Below are 21,554 nucleotides of genomic sequence, written 5' to 3'. Positions count from 1 at the left end.
TGTTCCACTCCACTCATTATGTTATATACCTCTATCATGTCTCCCCTCAGCCGTCTCTTCTCCAAGCTGAAAAGCCCTAGCCTCCTTAGTCTTTCTTCATAGGGAATGAGTTGTTACTGTAAATCTGACTGGATTCCGGAGCCCTAAAGTGTCCAGTTTCAGATTTGGCTACTGGTCAGACTGCATTCCTCTATAGACAGCATAACCTCTAGCAACAGTACCGCAAAACTACTGCTAAAAGCTTGGGAGCCCCCAGGGAGGTCTTGAATAGTTTAAAAAAGAGATTGAGAGGTGTTGGGAGAGTGATATAGAAGCCTTTTTATTTTAAAAAGAGATTGAGGGCGGAGAGCTACTTTTGCAGGATCCTTATTAGGGTAACAGGCCTGATCTTGGACCCACTGCGGCAGAACAGGGGAAGTGGCTTTAGCCAGAGTCACAAACAGTGTCAGATTTTCACACTGGCCTCCTCTTCCACTTCTCTGTGTTCTTCTTGTGCCTTTTGCAGGATCTGTCACTGCTTGGTCTCTACTCTCTGCACTTTCCCTCACTCTCTTTTTCAGTGTCTATAACATTTGTCACGCTCTCTCTTCCTTCTGTTTCCTTTTCCCGATTCCTCTCTAGGGCTTCCAAGACGGTCTATCCTGATGACCTCACAGCCATTCAGCTTTTTAGGGTATCCATATATAAATTTATCTCACCAGGATGAGTTCAGGAAGTCTCATTTTATTACTATTTCTTTGGCTTTTCTGCATTTCTCCACTTTTTATCTCATTGCCCAGTCCAGCAGTGCCTCATCCCAAACGGAGACCAAGGTAGAGACATTTGCATCTCTCATCATGGGCCACAGGAGAAACCTGAGCAAGTCAGACCCCCTGGCAGGCCACTAACTGGATCTGTCGGGCCATGCAGTGGATGCAGGCAGAACCGACTTCATTGTAGTGATAGTGGAACTTTTCCAGACATGTTCACAAAGCAGATTTCTAAAGATCATGGAACGAGACACATTTCACATCATGGACTTGAAGGTGTGGCTCTTAGGCCTCGATCATAAGATGGAAGGACCTCAGCAGGTCACAGCTGCTTCTTCTGGTGAGTCTGCTGCAGGTGGGCAGTAAGGGCACTGGAAGGAGAAGGGAGGTAGATACTCACTTCTCTATCCAGAAATACACGTCCACAGGTCTCAGGACACATTAGTATGTCAGTGGCAAGTGAGAGCCAAGGGCATCTCTCACTCTTTTCTTTTCTTTTCTTTTCTGTACAGGGAGAAAATGCTGGGACAAATGTTATCACCTGAAACCCTGGAGAAAGAGAGGAAGAAGCAAGCATTAGCCATCATGAAGGAAGTGCATGGAACAGGTACCCAACCCTTCTTTTCTGTCTGACTGCCTTTGCTGTTACTAACTCCACACTTTTAGCTCCCTGAAGTCATTGGGTCAGCTGAGAGCTCAGCCAGAAACAATGGAACGGGGTGTCTCGCAGCCCGGGTAATTGATCCCTTTATTCTTGTTCCTTTACATCTGAAAGTTATTTTCAGAGGAACAGCTGCCCTGCAGGAATGAGGCCTGGTGAACAGCTGATGTACATTCCCCTTGGATCCCCTTACAATGGTTTATTAGGGTTTAAATCCACCTCTGGCTTCCTCACTGCGGCACAGCCACTGTTTCAGAAAAGGCACCGATGTTATGAATGGTTTCTGATTTTTTTTTTTTTTGAGCCCCAGGGTGAGAAGGGGCTCATTCTACATTTGTTGGAGACTCGGTATATGCAAACTCATCTCATGGATATTCATCGGTGATATCCTGAAAACCTGATTTGCTATGGGGTCCCCAGGGCAAGTCTGGGAAGCCCTGAGAGAGATTAAAACAATTGGAACTGGCAGACATGATGGGGAACCTCAGGACAATAACAGCAAGTGAATTAGTTCATGCTTTTTCAGTAGTTCAAAGTGAGTTACATTCAGGTACCGTAGGTACTTCCTGTCCCAGAGGGCTCACAGGTTTACAAGTGGGCCTAGGCAGTGACACTACTTTCAAAGGTGTAGATTTCTGCTGCTTTCTTGCTCTGTCCAGAACCCCCAGGCCCAGCATTCTTGGCCTCCCCAGTAATGACCACTGAAGTCTCAGAAGGCTCCCTAGTCGAAGTAAAGGATGAGCTTTTAACTGGCTGCAGGAGAGCATAGCTGCACTCCAAGTAACCATCTCCGACAGCCTATCAGTAGGAGGGAGGCTGAATTTCTTCCAGCCCAGATGGCCCCTTGTAACCTCTGACTGGTGGGCTTTTCAAATAGTCTTGATTACGCCCTGCATTTGTGTCAAAGACTACCAAATTGCCCACTGAGAACATCGTTCATCAGCTCTCAGCACAAGCAGGTACTTGTAGAAGAAATCTTCGCCCTTCAACAGGCCAATGAGGTTGAACCTATGCCACCAGGGGAAGAAAGAAATGGTTCTATTTTAGGTACTTCCTTGTGCCCAAGAGCCGCTTTAGCCTTTCCTCATAGGGAAGTCGTCCCACCCCCTTTATCATTTTTATCGCCTTTCTCTACACCTTTTCTAATTCCACTATATCTTTTTTGAGATGCGGCAACAAGAATCGAACACAATATTCGAGGTGCTGTTGCACCGTGGAGCAATACAAAGGCATTATAACATCCTCATTTTTGTTTTCCATTCCTTTCCTAATAATACCTAACATTCTATTTGCTTTCTTAGCTGCAGCAGCACACTGAGCAGAAGGTTTCAACATATTATCAACGACGACACCTAGATCCCTTTCTTGGTCTGTGACTCCTAACATGGAACCTTGCAAGACATGGCTATAATTCGGGTTCCTCTTTCCTACATGCATCACTTTGCACTTGCTCATATTAAACGTCATCTGCCATTTAGACTCCCAGTCTCGTAAGGTCCAAGGTCCAAGGTCCAAGGTATTGGCCTGGTTATCCGGCATTGCTGCCTGGATGTCCAACCACCACCTGAAACTGAACATGGCCAAGACCAAGCTTATTGTCTTCCCACCCAAACCCACTTCTCCTCTCCCTCCACTCTCTATCTCAGTTGATAAAACCCTCATCCTCCCCGTCTCATCTGCCCGCAACCTCGGAGTCATCTTCGACTCCTCCCTCTCCTTCTCTGCGCATATCCAGCAGATAGCCAAGACCTGTCGCTTCTTCCTCTATAACATTAGCAAAATTCACCCTTTCTTCTCTGAGCACACCACCCGAACTCTCATCCACTCTCTCATTACCTCTTGTCTTGACTACTGCAACCTACTCCTCACTGGCCTCCCACTTAGCCATCTATCCCCCCTTCAGTCCATTCAGAACTCTGCTGCACGTCTTATCTTCCACCTCGACCGATATACTCATATCACCCCTCTCCTCAAGTCACTTCACTGGCTTCCGATTAGGTACCGCATACAGTTCAAGCTTCTCCTACTAACCTACAACTGCACTCGATCTGCAGCCCCTCCTTACCTCTCTACCCTCATCTCCCCCTACGTTCCTACCCGTAACCTCCGCTCTCAGGACAAATCCCTCCTTTCAGTACCCTTCTCCACCACCGCCAACTCCAGGCTCCGCCCTTTGTGCCTCACCTCACCCCATGCTTGGAATAAACTCCCTGAGCCCATACGCCAGGCCCCCTCCCTGCCCATCTTCAAATCCTTGCTCAAAGCCCACCTCTTCAATGTTGCCTTCGGCACCTAACCACTATACCTCTATTCAGGAAATCCAGACTGCCCCAACTTGACATTTCGTCCTTTAGATTGTAAGCTCCTTCGAGCAGGGACTGTCCTTCTTTGTTAAACTGTACAGCGCTGCGTAGCGCTCTAGAAATGTTAAGTAGTAGTAGTAGTATTGATTACCATGTGCTTAGTGAGATTGGATGTTTTTTAATGTTTACATGACCTTTCCCTCTGCCATCATGTTTATTCTGGGGGTGACTTTCCGAAATCCCCTGTTTCCTTTTGTCACCCCCACCCTCTAGTTTAAATGTCTAGAAACATACTGTCTGATTTTCTCCCCAAGGATCCTTTTTCCCATCACAGAAAGATGTAGCCCATCATTACAGTACAGCCTGTTATTTTTCCACGTATTACCCCATTCTCCTATGTATCTAAAACCTTCTTCTTTACACCAAGACTCAAGCCACTTATTGGTTGCCTTTCTCTATCCATTCAGATATGTGGCCTCTAGAAATGAGGCCTCACCAAAGTACAAGGACATTACCACTCACAGCAAGGTATCAAGAGCACAGAGTTTGCAGTGTAAGATTATCCTCAGAGCTTCTCTCTCTCCAGCATATGAGCTGCCTCTCTTGGGCCCCTCTGTCCTATCTCCACAGCTTTACAGTTACTTTCTCCTCCTCTCCCCATCTTTCCCAAGTTCCTGAGCTGCCCCCTGCTCCTCACATCCTACTTATTTTCTCACACTTCAGAGATGTTGTTGTCCCCTCACACCCTGTTCTCTCTCCACAGCTTTACAGATGATCCTACATCTTACTGTCTGCAAAGTGGTTGCTGGACTGGTGATTAGTTTGGGCCCCAAGGGATTATATAACTTCATACTACTCCCTTGCTCTGACTATAACCTCACATTCTGCTCTTTCTTGCCATCATCTGAGCTGCTTCTGCCCCTCCTGTGCTGATTTCTCTTCCCAGCTTTAGCTGCCCCTCCCTCCTGCATCCTGCTCTATCTTGGCATCTTCTGAGCTGCTCCTGCCCTGATCTCTCTTCCCAGATTTAACTGCCCTTGAGGGGCATAATCGAACGGCGCCGGCCATCTATATGGCCGGCCATCTTCGGGGCCGGCCCCCGCAAAGGGCCGGTGCCAACCGTATTGTTGAAAAAGATGGCCAGCCATCTTTTCTTTCGATAATACGGTTAGGGCCGGCTAAATCTCAACATTTAGGTCAAATGTTGAGATCGCCGGGTTTACAGATGGCCGGCTTCAAAAAAGTGGTAAAAAAATTCAAGTGCTTGTCAGGGACGTCCTTTTTTTTTTTTTTTTTTAGTGAAAGGACATCCCTAATGTGCACTTTTTTGGACAGCCACCTCTGGATTACAAGACCGGTGCTCTAACCACTTGGCCATAGATCCACTTACTTGGATGTCTCTCCCTTTTGATTATGCCCCTTCAGGTCTCTCTCAGCCAATCACAGACAGGGGTCTCTCTCAGCCACTCACAGACAGCTAAATGTGCTGTGATTGGCTGAGAGAGACCCCTGTCTGTGATTGGCTGAGAGAGACCTGAAGTGGCATAATCAAAAGAAAGGGACATCCAAGCAAGTGGAGCTGTGGCCAAGTGGTTACAGTACAGGTCTTGTAATCCAGAGGTGGCTGGTTTAAATCCCCCTGGTACTACTGAAAAAGCCAAGCAAAAATAGTTTTGATTTAGGACGTCCCTGACAAGCACTTGGATATTTTTTTGGGGTGGGAGGGGATTGGTGACCACTGGGGGAGTAAGGGGAGGTCATCCCCAATTCCCTGCGATGGTCCTTTGGTCAGTTGGGGCTCCTTTTAGAAGTTTGGTCGTGAAAAAAAAGGGACCAAGTAAAGCCGGTGAAATGCTGGTCAAGCCTGGCTTTTATTTTTCCATTATCGGGTGAAGCCGGTCATCTCCTGAGCACGCCCCTGTCCCACCCCATCCCGCCTTCACTACCCTACCGACACGCCCCCTTGAAATTTCGCCAGCTAAAGCAGTTGAAGCTGGCCGGCTTTCGATTATACCAATTTGTCCGGTTTCAGGAGATCACCGGCCATCTTCCGATTTGTTTGGAAAATGGCCGGCGATCACTTTCGAAAATGAGCTGGCTTGTCTCCTGCATTCTGCTCTATCTTGGCGTCTTCTGAGCTGTCTCTGTATCTCATACCTTGCTCTCCCTCCACAGCATCTTAGCTGCTCTTGCCTTCACGCTCTTCTGTCTTTTCATGAGTTTTGAACTGCCCTGCCTCTCATGCCCTGCTCTCCTTCCCTAGTTATGTCATGAGCTAGGACATAAGGATATAACCTGATTTTGAGAGTGTCGGACTCTTCTACTGTGAATGAGAAGGAAATATGCCAGTTCAAGGTAGTGGGGTTTTGTTGCATTAATCTCTAATTCTTCATACCTCATTGTCAGATGGCATGGACTTTGGAAAGAAGATCAGCATCCCTAAAGATATCATGATAGAGGAGTTATCGGTGCTTACCAACAGAGGCTCTCTGCTCTTCAAGAAGCGTCAGCGCCGCTCTGAGAAATATACCTTTGAGAACTTCTCATATGATTCTAAGAGTGTAAGTATTTTCTGTAAAAACCATGTACCCAGCCAGGTTCCTCACTAATGCTAACATGTTATATACCATTCTTGTTCTGCTAATTAGAAAGATAGTTACACTATGCCTCAACTTCTTGTACGCAGAAAAACTTGCTTTTCAACTTTCAAATCATTTATTCCAAGACAATAATTGTATAAACTTAGAATTTTCTGTAAGTTGAACTCAAAATAATTGATGAATTTCTCTTTGAATACTTTGGCTGAGTGCAGTGCTTTTTTTTTTAGCATCTTAGAGTCTTTGAGAACTGAAGATTTCTTCTTCTAGGGATGGCCATTTGGGATAAAGATTAAAGCGGATGGTGTCCAATGACAGGATACTCGAACTACTAACTTCTCCCAGCCTCTTGCCAGGGGTTGGGTAGATTGCACTCAATCTACAAACTACTTCCAGCTTCTGCTGTGGGGACTCCTGAGTCCACTACGATTCACATGGGCTCCAGTTGATGGCTAGAAGCTGTGTGCCACACCATCAACTTAGGCTTGTATTTTCCACTTCTCTTTCTGTTTCCTGTGGCTCTCCTATACTTTCTTTTTCCTGACGATAACTCTCCCCAGTCTTCTTCCCTACTACAGACCACAACACATGGGCATAGCCAGACGACAGATTTGGGTGGGCCTAGGCAAGAAGTGGGTGGGCACCAAGTGTTCTCCCCCCCCCCCCCCCCAACCACCACCCAAAAAATACCTCAGCTGGTGAGAAAACGCTTCTTTCCATCTTGGCAGTCTGCAGCAGGCATGCACTAAAACTGAGCATGCGCAGGTGCCGTTATTGTGGAGAGTAGCCATCAGGGGTAAATCTTGAGCTGGCCAAGCTTGGGATCCCCACCAGCTACCGCTAAATGTATGCTACTGTTGGGCGGGCCTGAGCCCTATGTGGGTGGGCCCCGGCCCACCCAGGCCCACCTGTGGCTACGCCACTGCCACTACAGATCTCAGGGTCACACTATCCATTCTCTACTTTATTCACCTCACCATCTATTCTGTCTTGTATCCTGCTGTTGAGCTTCAAATTCCTCTCATCCAGCCATCTTCATCTCCTTTCTGCCCGACAGCATCTCCTCATCACTGTCATCACACCTCCCCTTCTGGTCTCTGTATTCTCCTGTAACTTCTCTTTCAAGGCAACTGTCACCTCATCTGTGCACATCAAAGTATAACCCTTCCAGCTCCTTTCACCTCAGTCCCACACCTTTTCTTCATTTATGGTCCACCCCTTGCTAAGCTGTTCTATATTGACCCCTTGCTAAATCCCTCTCTTCCGATTTCACCAACTTTAGCTTTTGGCTTTTCATCTTTCTTGAACAATCTGTCTCCTTTCTCATTCTTGGAGAACTGAACTTCTATGCTGATGACCCCTCTGATTCTTATGCCTTTACACTCTTTGCTTTACCCCTCCTCGTTCAGCCTCCAGTTACGCTTTACCACCCTATTCACCAGCATGACCACCACCTCAATTTTGTCTTTTTCTCCAATTGCAGTCCTTCAGATTTCTCCACCTGACTTCTCCCCCTGTGTGACCATCATCTGGTAACTTAAACACGTAACTATCATCTACAGTTTCATCCAGTCTCCACCGACACATTTAGGAATCTCCAGACTAGTGACCCTTGTATTCTCTCCACCATTATCTTATCCCTCCTTTCATCCGCTATGGCCCTTATTTAAGGAGCATCCACACTTTTAAATGGCAGCATTTAAACATCTTGCCCCTATAAAAATGGCGAAGGGTCTACATTATAGACTATGAGTTCCAAAGACTATTTTATTTATTTATTTGTAGCATTTGTGTTTGATCATTAATAACAAGGGTTAAACAATCATCTGGCAAAAGATCGGTTTTGTATAGATCGTGTGTAGTGTTATAGTTTAGTATTTAAGATGCATGTTTATGATAAGCCTTCTTTAAATATGATCTTACATTTATTTATTTATTTATAACATTTGTATCCCATATTTTCCCACATATTAGCAGGCTCAATGTGGCTTACAAAATACCGTAACTGTGAACGCCAAGTTTAAATATACAATTATACCATGTCTGATTAGTTAATAAGATGTAATGTAATATTGTTTACTGTATACTGAATAGTTCCACTGTAAGTTATTACTAATTAGCATTAGCTAATCTTTTGATAACATACTGTTAAATGTAAACCGCTTAGAACTTGTCGGTAAAGCAGGTTATAAATGCCAAATTAAATTCAATTTCAAAACAAGGGTCATTCAGACGTGGAGAGGCTGAGTACATCTAGATTGGGGAGGATGGGGAGAAGGAGGGTCTGGGTAGGACAACATTATTTTTACGTTTACTTACATGATTTGATATAGCGTTATTTCTGAATGTAGATCATAGTAGTTTACACCAATTAAAAAAGCAGTAGAACTCATTAAAAAACAAGAAAGGAAATCCATGTAAAATAGAAAAGGTGGCATTCACTCACCTTCTGCAGCATGAGGAAAACCTACCTATCTGAAAAACATGTCTTACAAACAACACAATGAATAATATGGAGCAACACGTAAACTGTCACGTGATGCTTACAATCTGTCGCTATCTGTTGTAAACGTCACTCTGTAACCCTCCCCCCCCCCAAAAAAAAAAATATACCTCATTTCTTGATGTAAGTCGCAATAAACTCTATATGGGAATATTGGTGACTAATCTCTACTATAATAAAAAGCACCTCCAACGTTCTGAAGCTGACTCCGTGGCTTCACTGAAGTGAAGGGTTCGAAAGGTTCGTCAGATTCATCAGTCCATCACCATCTCTCTCGGCCCCGCCCTCGCGTCACAACGTGATGACGTCGAGGGCAGCGGATCTATCAGAGGCAATTATAATATATAATTTATAATACAAGGTGAACTAGGAGCTCACAATCATGAGAAAGAACAGTATCAGAATTAAAATTAAGAAGGAGGAAAAAATTTTTACAACAGAACATGAAGCATGCATAGGCCACAAGATACACCAAGTTTGATAATCATCATTTTACATCATTAAAGTACGATACAAGAGGAAGCCATTTTTTCCTATACGGGGAAAAGCAAGAAAATTTCTTTGTAAGGTATGTTTCATATTTGTAAGTTCCACCATTCTTGATAAGTGACTTGATGTAAAAACTTCCAGTGTGCAAAGACTACTTCCAGAGCTAAAGATATCATGGTGTTAACAAGGATACATTCATTGGGAATCAATAAGCTTTTAAGATAATGATCTTTAAGTATTACAAACTGAAAAGTTATTGAGCCAGGGAGATGGAAAATGTCTACCAGCTGTGCCCAAATTTCTTTCCAATAATTTTGGATACACACACAGTCAAATATAAGGTGCTTAATATTGCCTATATGAGATTGACAAGACCAGCATAAATTAGAATTAGAGGCAGAAATAGCACGTAACCTATGCGGCGTCCACAAGGTAACATAGTAACATAGTAGATGACGGCAGAAAAAGACCTGCATGGTCCATCCAGTCTGCCCAAGACAAACTCATATGTGTATACATTACCTTGAATTTGTACCTGTCCTTTTCAGGGCACAGACCATATAAGTCTGCCCCGCAGTATTACCCGCCTCCCAACCACCAGTCCCGCCTCCCATCACTGGCTCTGGTACAGACCGTATAAGTCTGCCCTCCCCTATCCTCGCCTCCCAACCACCCCCCTCTTCCCCCCACCTGCTCCACCACCCAATTTCAGCTAAGCTTCTGAGGATCCATTCCTTCTGCACAGGATTCCTCTATGCATATCCCACGCATGTTTGAACTCCGTTACCGTTTTCTATACATGGTTCTATACATGAAAAAATATAAAGTTTCTACATTTGTATTTATTTATTCACAATCTGCCTACAACTAGTCAAAGTGGAACAAAACATCTATATATATAAAACTCACCCTCAACGTTCTATTGGCTGCTGACGTCACTGAAGCCAAGGTTCATATGTTCGAAGCTCTGAAGCCTTGAAAATCACAGTCTCTGGGCCCCGCCCTCGCGTCAAACATTATGACGTTGACGCAGAGGCGGAGCAATTCACCGCCCTCGCGTCAAACGTTATGACGTTGAGGGCGGAGGCGGAGCAATTCACCCACATCGATGACGGGTAGGGGGGGGAGCCACAGGAAAGCCTTGCTAGCGCCTGTTTCTTTGGCTCCAGAAACAGGCCTTTTTTTACTAGTACATAATAATAAAACAAACATATACACAGAAGTACACTGGTGTGCAAAAGTCTGGAATAAGCGGTTTACATATATTCAGGTACTTATTTTGTACCAGGGGCAATGGAGGGTTAAGTGACTTGCCCAGAGTCACAAGGAGCTGCAGTGGGAATCGAACCCCAGGATCCCCCACTGCACTAACTACTAGGCTACTCCTCCACTAGCAACATTCCATGTAGAATCTCAACTAGGGAAAGGGAAATGGGACTTGATATACCACCTATTTATAAATGATATAGAGATGGAAGTAACTAGCGAGGTAATTAAATTTGCTGATGACACAAAGTTATTCAAAGTTGTTAACTCACGACAGGATTGTGAAAAATTACAGAAGGACCTTACGAGACTGGGCGGCTAAATGGCAGATGACGTTTAATGTGAGAAAGTACAAGGTGATGCATGTGGGAAAAAAAGAACCCGAATTATAGCTACGTCATGCAAGGTTCCACATTAGGAGTTACGTACCAAGAAAGGGATCTGGGTGTCGTCGTCGATAATACACTGAAACCTTCTGCTCAGTGAGCTGCTGCGGCTCGGAAAGCGAATAGAATGTTGGGTATTATTAGGAAAGGTATGGAAAACAGGTGTGAGGATGTTATAATGCCTTTGTATCGCTCCATGGTGCGACCGCACCTTGAGTATTGTGTTCAATTCTGGTCACCGCATCTCAAGAAAGATATAGTGGAATTGGAAAAGGTACAGCAAAGGGCGACTAAAATGATAGCGAGGATGGGACGACTTCCCTATGAAGAAAGACTAAGGAGGCTAGGGCTTTTCAGCTTGGAGAAGAGACGGCTGAGGGGAGACATGATAGAGGTATATAAAATAATGAGTGGAGTGGAACAGGTGGATGTGAAGCCTCATGTTCACACTTTCCAAAAATACTAGGACTATGGAGCATGCGATGAAACTACAGTGTAGTAAATTTAAAACAAATCGGAGAAAATTTTTCTTCACCCAACGCATAATTAAACTCTGGAATTCATTGCCAGAGAACATGATGATGGCGGTTATCTTGGCAGATTTTAAAAAGGGGTTAGACGGTTTCCTAAAACACAAGTCCATAAACCGCTACTAAATGTATAGAATGTTTGTACGTTTGGGAAGGTTGCCAGGTACCCTTGGCCTGGATTGGCTGCTGTCGTGGACAGGATGCTGGGCTTGATGGACCCTTGGTCTTTTCCCAGTGTGGCATTGCTTATGTACCTTTCTGTGGTATTTTGCAACTAAATTCGAGGTGGTTTACATATATACAGGTACTTATTTTGTACCTGGGGCAATGGAGGGTTAAGTGACTTGCTCAGAGTCACAAGGAGCTGAAGTGGGAATTGAACCCAGTTCCCCAGGATCAAAGACCGCTACACTAACCACTAGGCTACTCCTCCACTCCATGGGTTTGAGGTGTGCCGGGGGTGGAGCCATGTAGAGTGGGTGAAGCCAATGCAAATTGGGGCGGGGCTGTGGGCATGTACTATGAAAAAAAAAGTCCACAAATGGAGAAAAACCAGACTGTACCCCCCCCAAAAAACAGAGAAAAAGCCAAATCATTTGCAAGTCCCGCTTAAGACTACTACTAAAAACAAAAACAAAAAACCTAACAGTTCCTAACAGAACATATGACAATCGTCTTAGCTTCGTAGAGACTCTACTAGCAGTTCTGGAGTAAGTCTTTCATCTCCGCGACAGACCGCGACACATCCCACAAAGTTCCAAAGTTAGATTCCCAGGCGGTGAACTCCCAGGCCATTTCCATGTACAGATTTGAGCCATGACCGTATTTGAATTACGAGATCAATACCATCACAGTTCCCCAACACAAAGCAGCAAGTAAATGCTTCATCATACAGCAAACACAACTGGGCCTGATATCCAAAGCAATTTAAGCAGCCAAGAGATGCTCCTGTCCTCTGACTGCTGCCAAAACATAGGCAAGTCACAGGCAGTGTTAAGGAGGGGCCTGGGGTTATGCAGGTGCCGGTAATATTCAATGGGAGCACCTGCATTGCTGTCTGACCTAATTTAGTGATTCGGGTGCCGGTCCTGAATATTGGGCCAGCACCTGCATAACTTTTGTTTTTTTTAAAGTTGAACCCCCTGAGCCCCCTCCCACCAGCCCACAGCCAGGAAGCAGCCCCCCACTTCAATCCCCAGCCATCCAGATAGACACCCCCAGGCCCACCTCTATCTCTGGTAGTCCAGTGGAGGTAGGAGCACAGCCCCCTTGCTCCTGCCCCTCATGGCTACCTATCAAAATGGCTTCTGTGACCATTGCTGGCTGAATATTGGGGGGGGGGGGGGCTCTGCTCTTTGGAATTACTCTAGAGCACTGATATTTTATGTAATTCTTATGGCTAAAACAACATTTACATTCCTACTTTATTTTGGACTCTGACAACTAGGTCTCAAGCATTCGCCTATCTCCCTTAGTCTGAGCTCCCCTTGCCTGTCCTCCATCTCCCTCTCTGTATATAGTCTGGCTCTTTCTTGCATTCACCAGTACTACTACTACTACTTAACATTTCTATAGCGCTGCTAGGGTTACGCAGCGCTGTACAATTTAACATAAAAGGACAGGCCCTGCTCAAAGAGCTTACAATCTAAAGGACAAGTGAGTAGACGATACGATGGGGGCAGTCAATTTGGGGCAGTTCAGATATCCTGAAGGTAAGAGTTAGGTGCCGAAGGCAGCATTGAAGAGGTGGGTTTTAAGCAGAGACTTGAAGATGGGCAGGAAGGGGGCTTGACGTAGGGGCTCAGGAAGGTTGTTCCAGGCATAGGGTGAGGCGAGGCAGAATGGGCGGAGCCTGGAGTTGGCAGTGGTGGAGAAGGGTACTGAGAGGAGGGATTTGTCCTGTGAACGGAGGTTTAGGGTGGGAACATAAGGGGAGATGAGGGTAGAGAGGTAGTGAGGGGCAGCAGATTGAGTACATTTGTAGGTAAGAAGGAGAAGCTTGAACTGAATGCGGTAACGGATTGGAAGCCAGTGAAGTGACCTGAGGAGAGGGGTGATATGAGTATATTGGTTCTGGCGGAATATAAGACATGCGTCAGAGTTCTGAACAGATTGAAGGGGGGATAGATGGCTAAGTGGGAGTCCGGTGAGGAGTAAGTTGCAGTAGTCAAGTCAGGAGGTAATGAGAGCGTGGACGAGAGTTCGGATGGTGTGTTCCGAGAGGACTGCCTAATTTCCTTCAAATGTGATATCATGCTTGCCGTGGTGAGCTTCAGACCGGGGTCTTCAAGAACTATAACTTCCAGTGTTCCCGTGGGCTCACTTGCTTTCAAAGCTCTGTTGTGAAGCTGTTTTTAGTGTTCAATCAATATGAAATCCAGCATAACACATTACGAGCAGCATTACTGACAGCAGTGGCGTATCAAGGGGGAGGGCGGTTATTTCCTGTTCCGGGGCAGAGGGAGCATGAAAACGAAGAGCCGGCAGACGCGCGGCACCTCTCCCCAGCGTTGTGCACCCGGGGGGGGGGTTCTTTCGCCGGAGGGGGGCATTGCGCTGTTCCGGGGGGGGCGCTGCACCCGGGGGGCGGGGCGCATCGGCGATCCGTCCCGGGTGTCAGCCCCCCTAGGAACGCCACTGACTGACAGGATGTACAAATCAGAACTGAGAAGTCCAAGTAGGAACATCTCAACTTCCACTACTATTTTAGAACAGGATCTGCCAACATATAGAGCATGTTCAAAAATACAGAGACATGTTTCAATGAGTCCCATGAATGGGATAATTAGTTTCTGCATAGGTATTTGTAGCAGTATCAGTATTCTACTGTGCTGCATTTATATTTATTTTGGATTTTGCTGACACCTTTTTCAGTAGTAGCTCAAGGTGAGTTACATTCGGGTACACTGGGTACTTCCCTGTCCCTGGAGGGCTCATAATCTAAGTTTGTACCTTAAGTTACTTGCCCAAGACCACAAGGAGCAGCAGTGGGGTTTGAATTAAGTACATAAGTCTTGCCATACTGGGACAGACCAAAGGTCCATCAAGCTCAGTATCCTGTTTCCAACAGTGGCCAATCCAAGTCACAAATACCTGGCAAGATCCCAAAAACGTTCAATGTATTTTATGCTACTTATCCCAGAAATAAGCAGTGGATTTTCCCCAAGTCAATTTAGTAATGGTCTATGGACTTTTCCTTTAGGAAGCTGGCCAGACCTTTTTAAAACCCTGCTAAGCTAACCGCCTTTACCACATTCTCTGGCAATGAATTCCAGAGTTTAATTACATGTTGAGTGAAGAAACATTTTCTCCAATTCGTATTAAATTTACTACTTTCTAGCTTCATCGCATGTCCCCTAGTCCTAGTATTTTTGGAAAGCGTGAACAGACGCTTCACATCTACACGTTCAACTCCACTCATTATTTTATAGACCTCTATCATATCTCCCCTCAGCCATCTTTTCTTCAAGCTGAAGAGCCCTAGATGCTTCAGCCTTTCCTCATAGGGAAGTCATCCCATTCCCTTTATCATTTTCGTCGCCCTTCTTTGTACCTTTTCTAATTCCACTATTGGGAACATTTTCAAAGCACTTAGACTTACAAAGTTCCATAGTAACCTATGGAACTTTGTAAGTCTAAGTGCTTTGAAAATGAGCCCTCCAAATCTTTTTTGAGATGCGGTGACCAAAACTGAACACAATATTCGAGGTGCTGTCACACCGTGGAGCGATACAAAGGCATTATAACCAGGGCTGTGGAGTCGGTACAAAAATCCTTGGACTCCGACTCCTCAGTTTATGGTACCTCCAACTCTGACTCCTCAGTTTTTAATATGTATTTTATGTGCATGTTGACTGAAAGAGTGCAGCATGCAAGGCTGCATGTTAATGTTTGGGTTTAAAATCTATGTCATTGTGACTTTTTATTTTATTTATTAAAGAAACTATAAATATTCATTAATCCTAAAGTTTAAACAAAAAACACACATAAAAAAACAAGGTTATGTTTATTGTTTTTTTATCAAGTATAAAGTCATCATAGCATTAGCAAGTATAAAAATCTGGAACAACCACATCCTTTGGAAATTCTAGAACAACATCCTTTGGAAATTCGAACAAAATCAAAGTTAACCTACATAAACCAAAAACATTTGGAAAACCTAAAACAACTTATATATTATTTAAACTTGGCATATATAGCTGTAGAATAGCTGTTAAACATAATCCCAAATTAACTAATATATTGTTCTTAGAAACAGAATTGCTTCTGCCAGATCCTCCTTCATAGAAGCCCTTAAATCTGATTTGATTATTTTCAGTGCTGAAAACAGTCTTTCAACACTGACTTGGGTGGGTGGCATTGCTGTTACGGTTCTAGCTGCATCACTGACAATCTCTGGATAAACAATGATGGCTTCTTCTATAGTCAGTTTTGATGAGCGGTCAAACTTTTCCACTTCTTTTAATCCTTTAAAAAACTATTGCGTGAATTTCTTTATATGGACATTTACAGGTTGCTTTTCCATGCTTAACCGTCATCGCTTTGCTTTTGAAGCTTCCATTTTGTCCAAATAGGCTTGAAAATTCTCTTCTTCATTTGAAGAGGATGAACCTGAGTTACCATTACCACCAGTATTTATAGCTTTAGCTTCATCCAGTGGTTTATGAGTTTCAGGTAGCAACCCTTTCATGCGAACTGCTATGTCATAGGGTGCCTGTTTTCCTGTAGCAATTTGGTCACTGCTCAACAAAATTCGGCTCTTTGGATCAACATAAATAGCAGCTAAGAGAATTTGATTATCCAGCAAGAGCTCCTCTTTTCCTCATTGAAGATACAATGCCGTCAGCAATTAACCCCCCACTTTTGTTAAGGTTATATATCAAGCCCTTCCATTCCAAGAAGAATTTACCTGGTGTTAAATCTTCATATTGCAGCTTCTTGGTAACAGCAAAAGGGTAAGAAAGTAGCCTTTCTAATTCTGTTACTTGAGCCCACTGGTTTTCTTTTAATGAAACATTTACATTGTCCAGTTCTTCAAGAAAGTCTTTTAGTTCAAGCAAACGCTTTATCATCAAGTAAGTGCTTCCCCAGCGCGTTGCTTGATCCAAAATGGCTCCTTTTCCAGCACGTCTCTTCAGAATAGCATCTGTTTTAGGGATCCTGGCTGCAACAGCTACTTGCCTCAACTTGCTAATTAGTGTAGCCGCATGACGATCCTTCAATCCATCTCTTATTGCTAGTTGCAGAGTATGAACAGCACAACGCATATGTTGAATGGTAATAAGCTTAGATGCTTCTTCAGCAATATCATCCAAACTTTCACAGCTTTCTTGAATTGCAGAATGTCATCTTCTGATATTTGTATGCTGCTTTCTTCATCAACTTCCTTCATTTTTTCAATTGTGCTTAACATATTTGAAGCATTATCAGTTACAATACATAGAATGTGTTCCTTTTTAATTTCAAAATCTTCTAAAACACCTTCCACTAACTTCTGCAGATACTCACTGGTATGATGTGCCTGAGTGTCCTTTACTCCTAATGTCCGGGTTATTGTTTTTTTGTTTTCATCAGCAAATCTAACATTAATTGCAAAATAATTGACTCTGTGACGTGTGCATGCATCCATTTTAATAAAGACAAAACGTCCCTTCAGACTTTTTCTTAGTTCTTCCTTCTTACATTTGGCCTCTTCAAGTATAAAAGTTTCCTTATACTTTCTCGTTCCAGAGAAACTCCAAGCTTTTTAGCCATTTCTCCATTTAAGCCTAAAAAGGCTGGTTGTGGAAAAAAAGATAGTGGTATACTATTCTTTACTACCATTTCAATGATGTGGTTTTTTAATTTTTCTGGTGTCATTGTTATAGTAACTTTGTCAGCTGTAAAAAATCTTGATAGTTGTGTCTGGCCTCCAGTAGATTTCTGATCTTTTATTGACCCTGAAGTAGATGGAATGTTTTCATTGCTATCTTTCTCATTCACAGCTTCTAACACTTTAGGATGGAAACGCTGCAAGTGTCTTTTTAAATTTGATGCTCTTGTAGGTGCATTTTTTTCATAACCACTGAAACTGCTAATTTTTCCATCACATGCTTTTTCACCATCATCATCTTCTATAATACATTGACATACATAATGTTTCCCATCTGTTGATATTGTAAAGTGTTCATAAACAGCAGACTTTGTCATGTTTCCTGACATTCTTTTTGCCATTGTGAATGGTGTGTCACTTCCACTAAAATATAAAGCTCTTCTTGCAGAGAGAGAGGAAGTTGGGTGGAGTCTCTCTGCTGCCTTATCTGTGTGTGCTGAATGATCTTCTCTTGGAGCTTAAGTTCACTGTGGGGTCAGAGAGGAGGTGCTCTACAGCAGGTCAGTAAATGCAAAGGGAGACTGAGCAGAGGGAAGCTCTCCAGCAAAATAGTTCAGCTGGACTTCACACTAGTGAAACAACTAGGTACTAAGCTTTATTCACAGCAGAGAAGTACTTTATTCAAATGTATGAGGAGTCGGAGTCGGTACATTTTTGCCGACTCCAACTCAGACTCAATGTACCCAAAATTGCTGCCAACTCCGACTCCACAGCCCTGATTATAACGTCCTCACTTTTGTTTTCCATTCCTTTCCTAATAATACTTAACATTCTAGTTGCTTTCTTAGCCACCGCTGCACACTGAGCAGAGGGTTTCAACGTATCATCAACGACGCTGAGATCCCTTTCTTGCTCGGTGACTCCTAACATGGAATCTTATATTACGTAGCTATAATTTGGGTTCCTCTTTCCCACATGCATCATTTGCACTTGCTCACATTAAATGCCATCTGCCATCTAGACGCCCAGTCTCGTAAGATCCTCTTGTAAGTTTTCACAATCCTCTTGCGATTTAACAACTTTGAATAACTTTGTGTCATCAGCAAATTTAATTACCTCACTAGTTACTCCCATCTCTAAATCATTTATAAATATGTTAAAAAGCAGCGGTCCCAGCACAGACCCCCGTGGAACCCCAGTATCTACCCTTCTCCATTGAGAATACTTACCATTTAACCCTACTGTCTGTTATCTATCCTTTAGTCGGTTTTTAATCCACAATAGGACACTACCTCCTACTCCATGACTCTCTAATTTCTTCTGGAGTCTTTTATGGCCACCTCTGGATATCAAGGCTGGTGCTGTAACCACAAGGCCACTCCTTCACTCCATAGATAGGATTATTGCTATTTGAGTTGTGAACTTGCTGGGATGACTATGATATATAAGCCACAGATTAGACATTAGTTCTGCTTTATTAGGACAGGTTTTCTATAGGGACTATCCCCTCAGACACTATTACCCCAAGGTCTTTCTCCTAGTGTCTGAGGGATAGGAGGGGAGAGGCTGATGTGTTCAGACCAGGTGAGAATTCATAGGGTAATAGCATCTGAGGGGATAAAGGGGAGAGGCTGATTTACATGAGCCAAAACAGGGACCTCGGGGTGATAATGTTCTAGGATCCCAAGGTGGCAAAACAATGTGACATGGTGGTGGTGATGGCCAGAAAGAGATTCGGTTGCATCAGGAGGGGCCTAACCAGCAGAAAGACGAATGTGCTGATTGCACTGTACAAGTGATTAGTGAGGCCCACTTGGAGTACTGTGTTCAGTTCTGGAGGCCATATCTTGACAAAGATATAAAAAGACTCAAAGCTGTTCCAGAAGAAAGTGATAAAAATGATAAGGGTTCTGAGCAAAAGATGTATGAAAAGAGAATTGAAGATCTCAATATGTGTTCCCTGGAGGAGAGGAGGGACACAGGATATGTGATACAGACATTTAAATAAAGACACTAATGAAAAAACAAACCTTTTCCCAAAATGGGAAGGCTATACAACTAGAGGACATGAAATCAGAGTGCAAAGAGGTAAGCTTAAAAGCAGCTTTAGGAAATACTCTTTTTGACATTGGGTGGTGGGTGCCTGGAATGTTCTTCTACAAGAGGTGGTGGGAATGAAAACAGCCTCTATGGCAAAAGGACAGAATAAAAGTATAGAGTAATTCTACTCAAAGCAAGACATAAAAAAGAGGCCCTGGGGAGGGGTTAACCTGCACAGATACAACTCTAAGGTCCAAGGGGTGGGGGAGGGGTTAAGGAACCTGCACAACCCCTGCCACCCTTCTGGGCAGAATGGATTGAGCATGGTCCATGCAGGTCTTTACTATGTTACATAAACAAATAGACAGTTATGCACTGATTACTTGGGACAAAGGCATCTTGATTCCCCATTTTAGAAACATAAATGTTTGTTTTTCTTAAAGCTGCAACAAAACCCAGTATCACTTTTGGAGGGGTGGGATGGGAAACCTCCTCTAATCCCTCCGGTGGAGTGCTGCTCAATATGGTGCATTATGGGACTTGCAGGATCAAGCACTACAAATCCCACACTGCTTTGGGATATAAGTTCAAAACCAGAACTGCCCAAAAAGTCTCCAGGCTAAATAGGGGAAATCAGGAGGGGGCAAAAGCTTTTTCACATCATTCTACCCATGTTGTTTTTAACCTTTTCACCACTCCCTAAGTCTCTTATTTGTGCTTTTTGCCTGTTTTAAATACAGTGTAAGCTCCATGGAGAAGGTGAAGTCTTTTCGGTGTGTGTGTGTACAACACTGCATACGTCAGAAATAAGTAGAAGCATGAGTGGAGGCTGGGATAGTGCTGGGCAGACTCATACGGTCTGTGCCCTGAAGAGGACAGGTACAAATTAAAAGTAGGGTATACACAAAAAGTAGCACATATGAGTTTATCTTGTTGGGCAGACTGGATGGACTGTGCAGGTCTTTTTCTGCTGTCATCTACTATGTTACTATGAGTGACATTGAGTTTTAAATTTTATGGAGTTAATTAACCCAACCATTAGATGGCAGTATAACACAAAATATATAACAATATCAGCAGTTCATAGGGCTCCCGGGACTTCAGGTCTATCTACTACTACTACTTATCATTTCTATAGCGCTACTAGATGTACGCAGCGCTATACACTTGAATATGAAGAGACAGTCCCTGCTCGACAGAGCTTACAATCTAATTAGGACAGACAAACAGGACAAATAACGGATAAGGACAAAGGGTAGCAAGATTCCGGAATCCCAAAGAATAGCAAGATTCTGTGCAGAATCCCAAAGAGTAGCAACATTCCGGAACCCAAAGAATAGCAAGATTCTGGAATCCTAAAGACTACTACTACTACTACTTATCATTTCTATAGCGCTATTAGACGTACGCAGCGCTGTACACTTGAACATGAAGAGACAGTCCCTGCTCGACTATATGAAAGCATTTATGTGGTGGGTGGTGCTGTGTGTGTGTGTGCAGCTAACGAAAATGGAATGCAAAAGAGCTAATTACTATTATAATGTGAATGTGATGCGATGCACTACCATTACCGACCCCCATGTACCGTGGAAAACCTAACGGGAGGTCTGCACCTCTCGTTGGGGCTGCTGTGAGCGGGACCCATGCAGAGGAGGACGCCCATAGCAAAAATCGGAAGAAAAAAAACATCCAAAGATGGCGGCACGCTGTTGATTGTGGCTGAGCTCTCTCGCTGATTACTCTGAATTACACCTTTTCCTCAATCCCGATGCCTCATACTAAATGTAAAGGGACGGTTAAGGCTGGTTCCTTGATGGCCAGAATCTCCTCTCCACAGCAGCAATCAATTGAGAGGTTCGCCTCAAGAATCTCTATTCAAAATACCGGGAGGAGCCCTGCTGTTGCTCCAGAGGGAGGAGACCCTGGAGACTTGCGGCTGGATGTTACTCTCTCTCCCCCGGTTCTCAACCCACCGCCTCTCCCCGAAGGACACGTATCCCAGCGGAGGTCCCCTGAATTGGAAAACGTTGAGGATAGGCCTCTGGATCGCGGTACTGAGAAGGCGGTTCCCAAAGGAGGCATGAGGCCTGTTCGTGCCTCAATCGAGCGTGTAGCTCTAACACAAAAGCCACAGATGGTAACTTTGGAGAGCATATGGGAAGCTCTCCAACAATTGGACATTACAGTGGCCAAATCCACGACAGAAGTTTCTGCCTTA

At 44.0% G+C, this 21,554-nt stretch overlaps 1 protein-coding gene across 2 annotated transcripts in view; it reads left to right on the top strand.

Annotated features, from left to right (window-relative positions):
* The window catches only part of MYOZ2 (myozenin 2), a 116,863-nt gene that overhangs the window by 23,188 nt on the left and 72,121 nt on the right, over window positions 1-21,554 (top strand). For both annotated transcript variants that reach the window (XM_030192721.1, XM_030192720.1), the window contains 2 exons: window positions 1,262-1,356; window positions 6,120-6,274. In XM_030192721.1, the coding sequence (XP_030048581.1) occupies window positions 1,269-1,356; window positions 6,120-6,274 (243 nt within the window). In that variant the 5' untranslated portion in view covers window positions 1,262-1,268. The remainder of the gene's footprint in view (window positions 1-1,261; window positions 1,357-6,119; window positions 6,275-21,554) is intronic.

The sequence above is a fragment of the Microcaecilia unicolor genome, chromosome 2 (assembly GCF_901765095.1).
Source record: "Microcaecilia unicolor chromosome 2, aMicUni1.1, whole genome shotgun sequence".
Taxonomy (NCBI): domain Eukaryota; kingdom Metazoa; phylum Chordata; class Amphibia; order Gymnophiona; family Siphonopidae; genus Microcaecilia; species Microcaecilia unicolor.
This window is presented reverse-complemented; position numbering and strand designations above follow the sequence as displayed.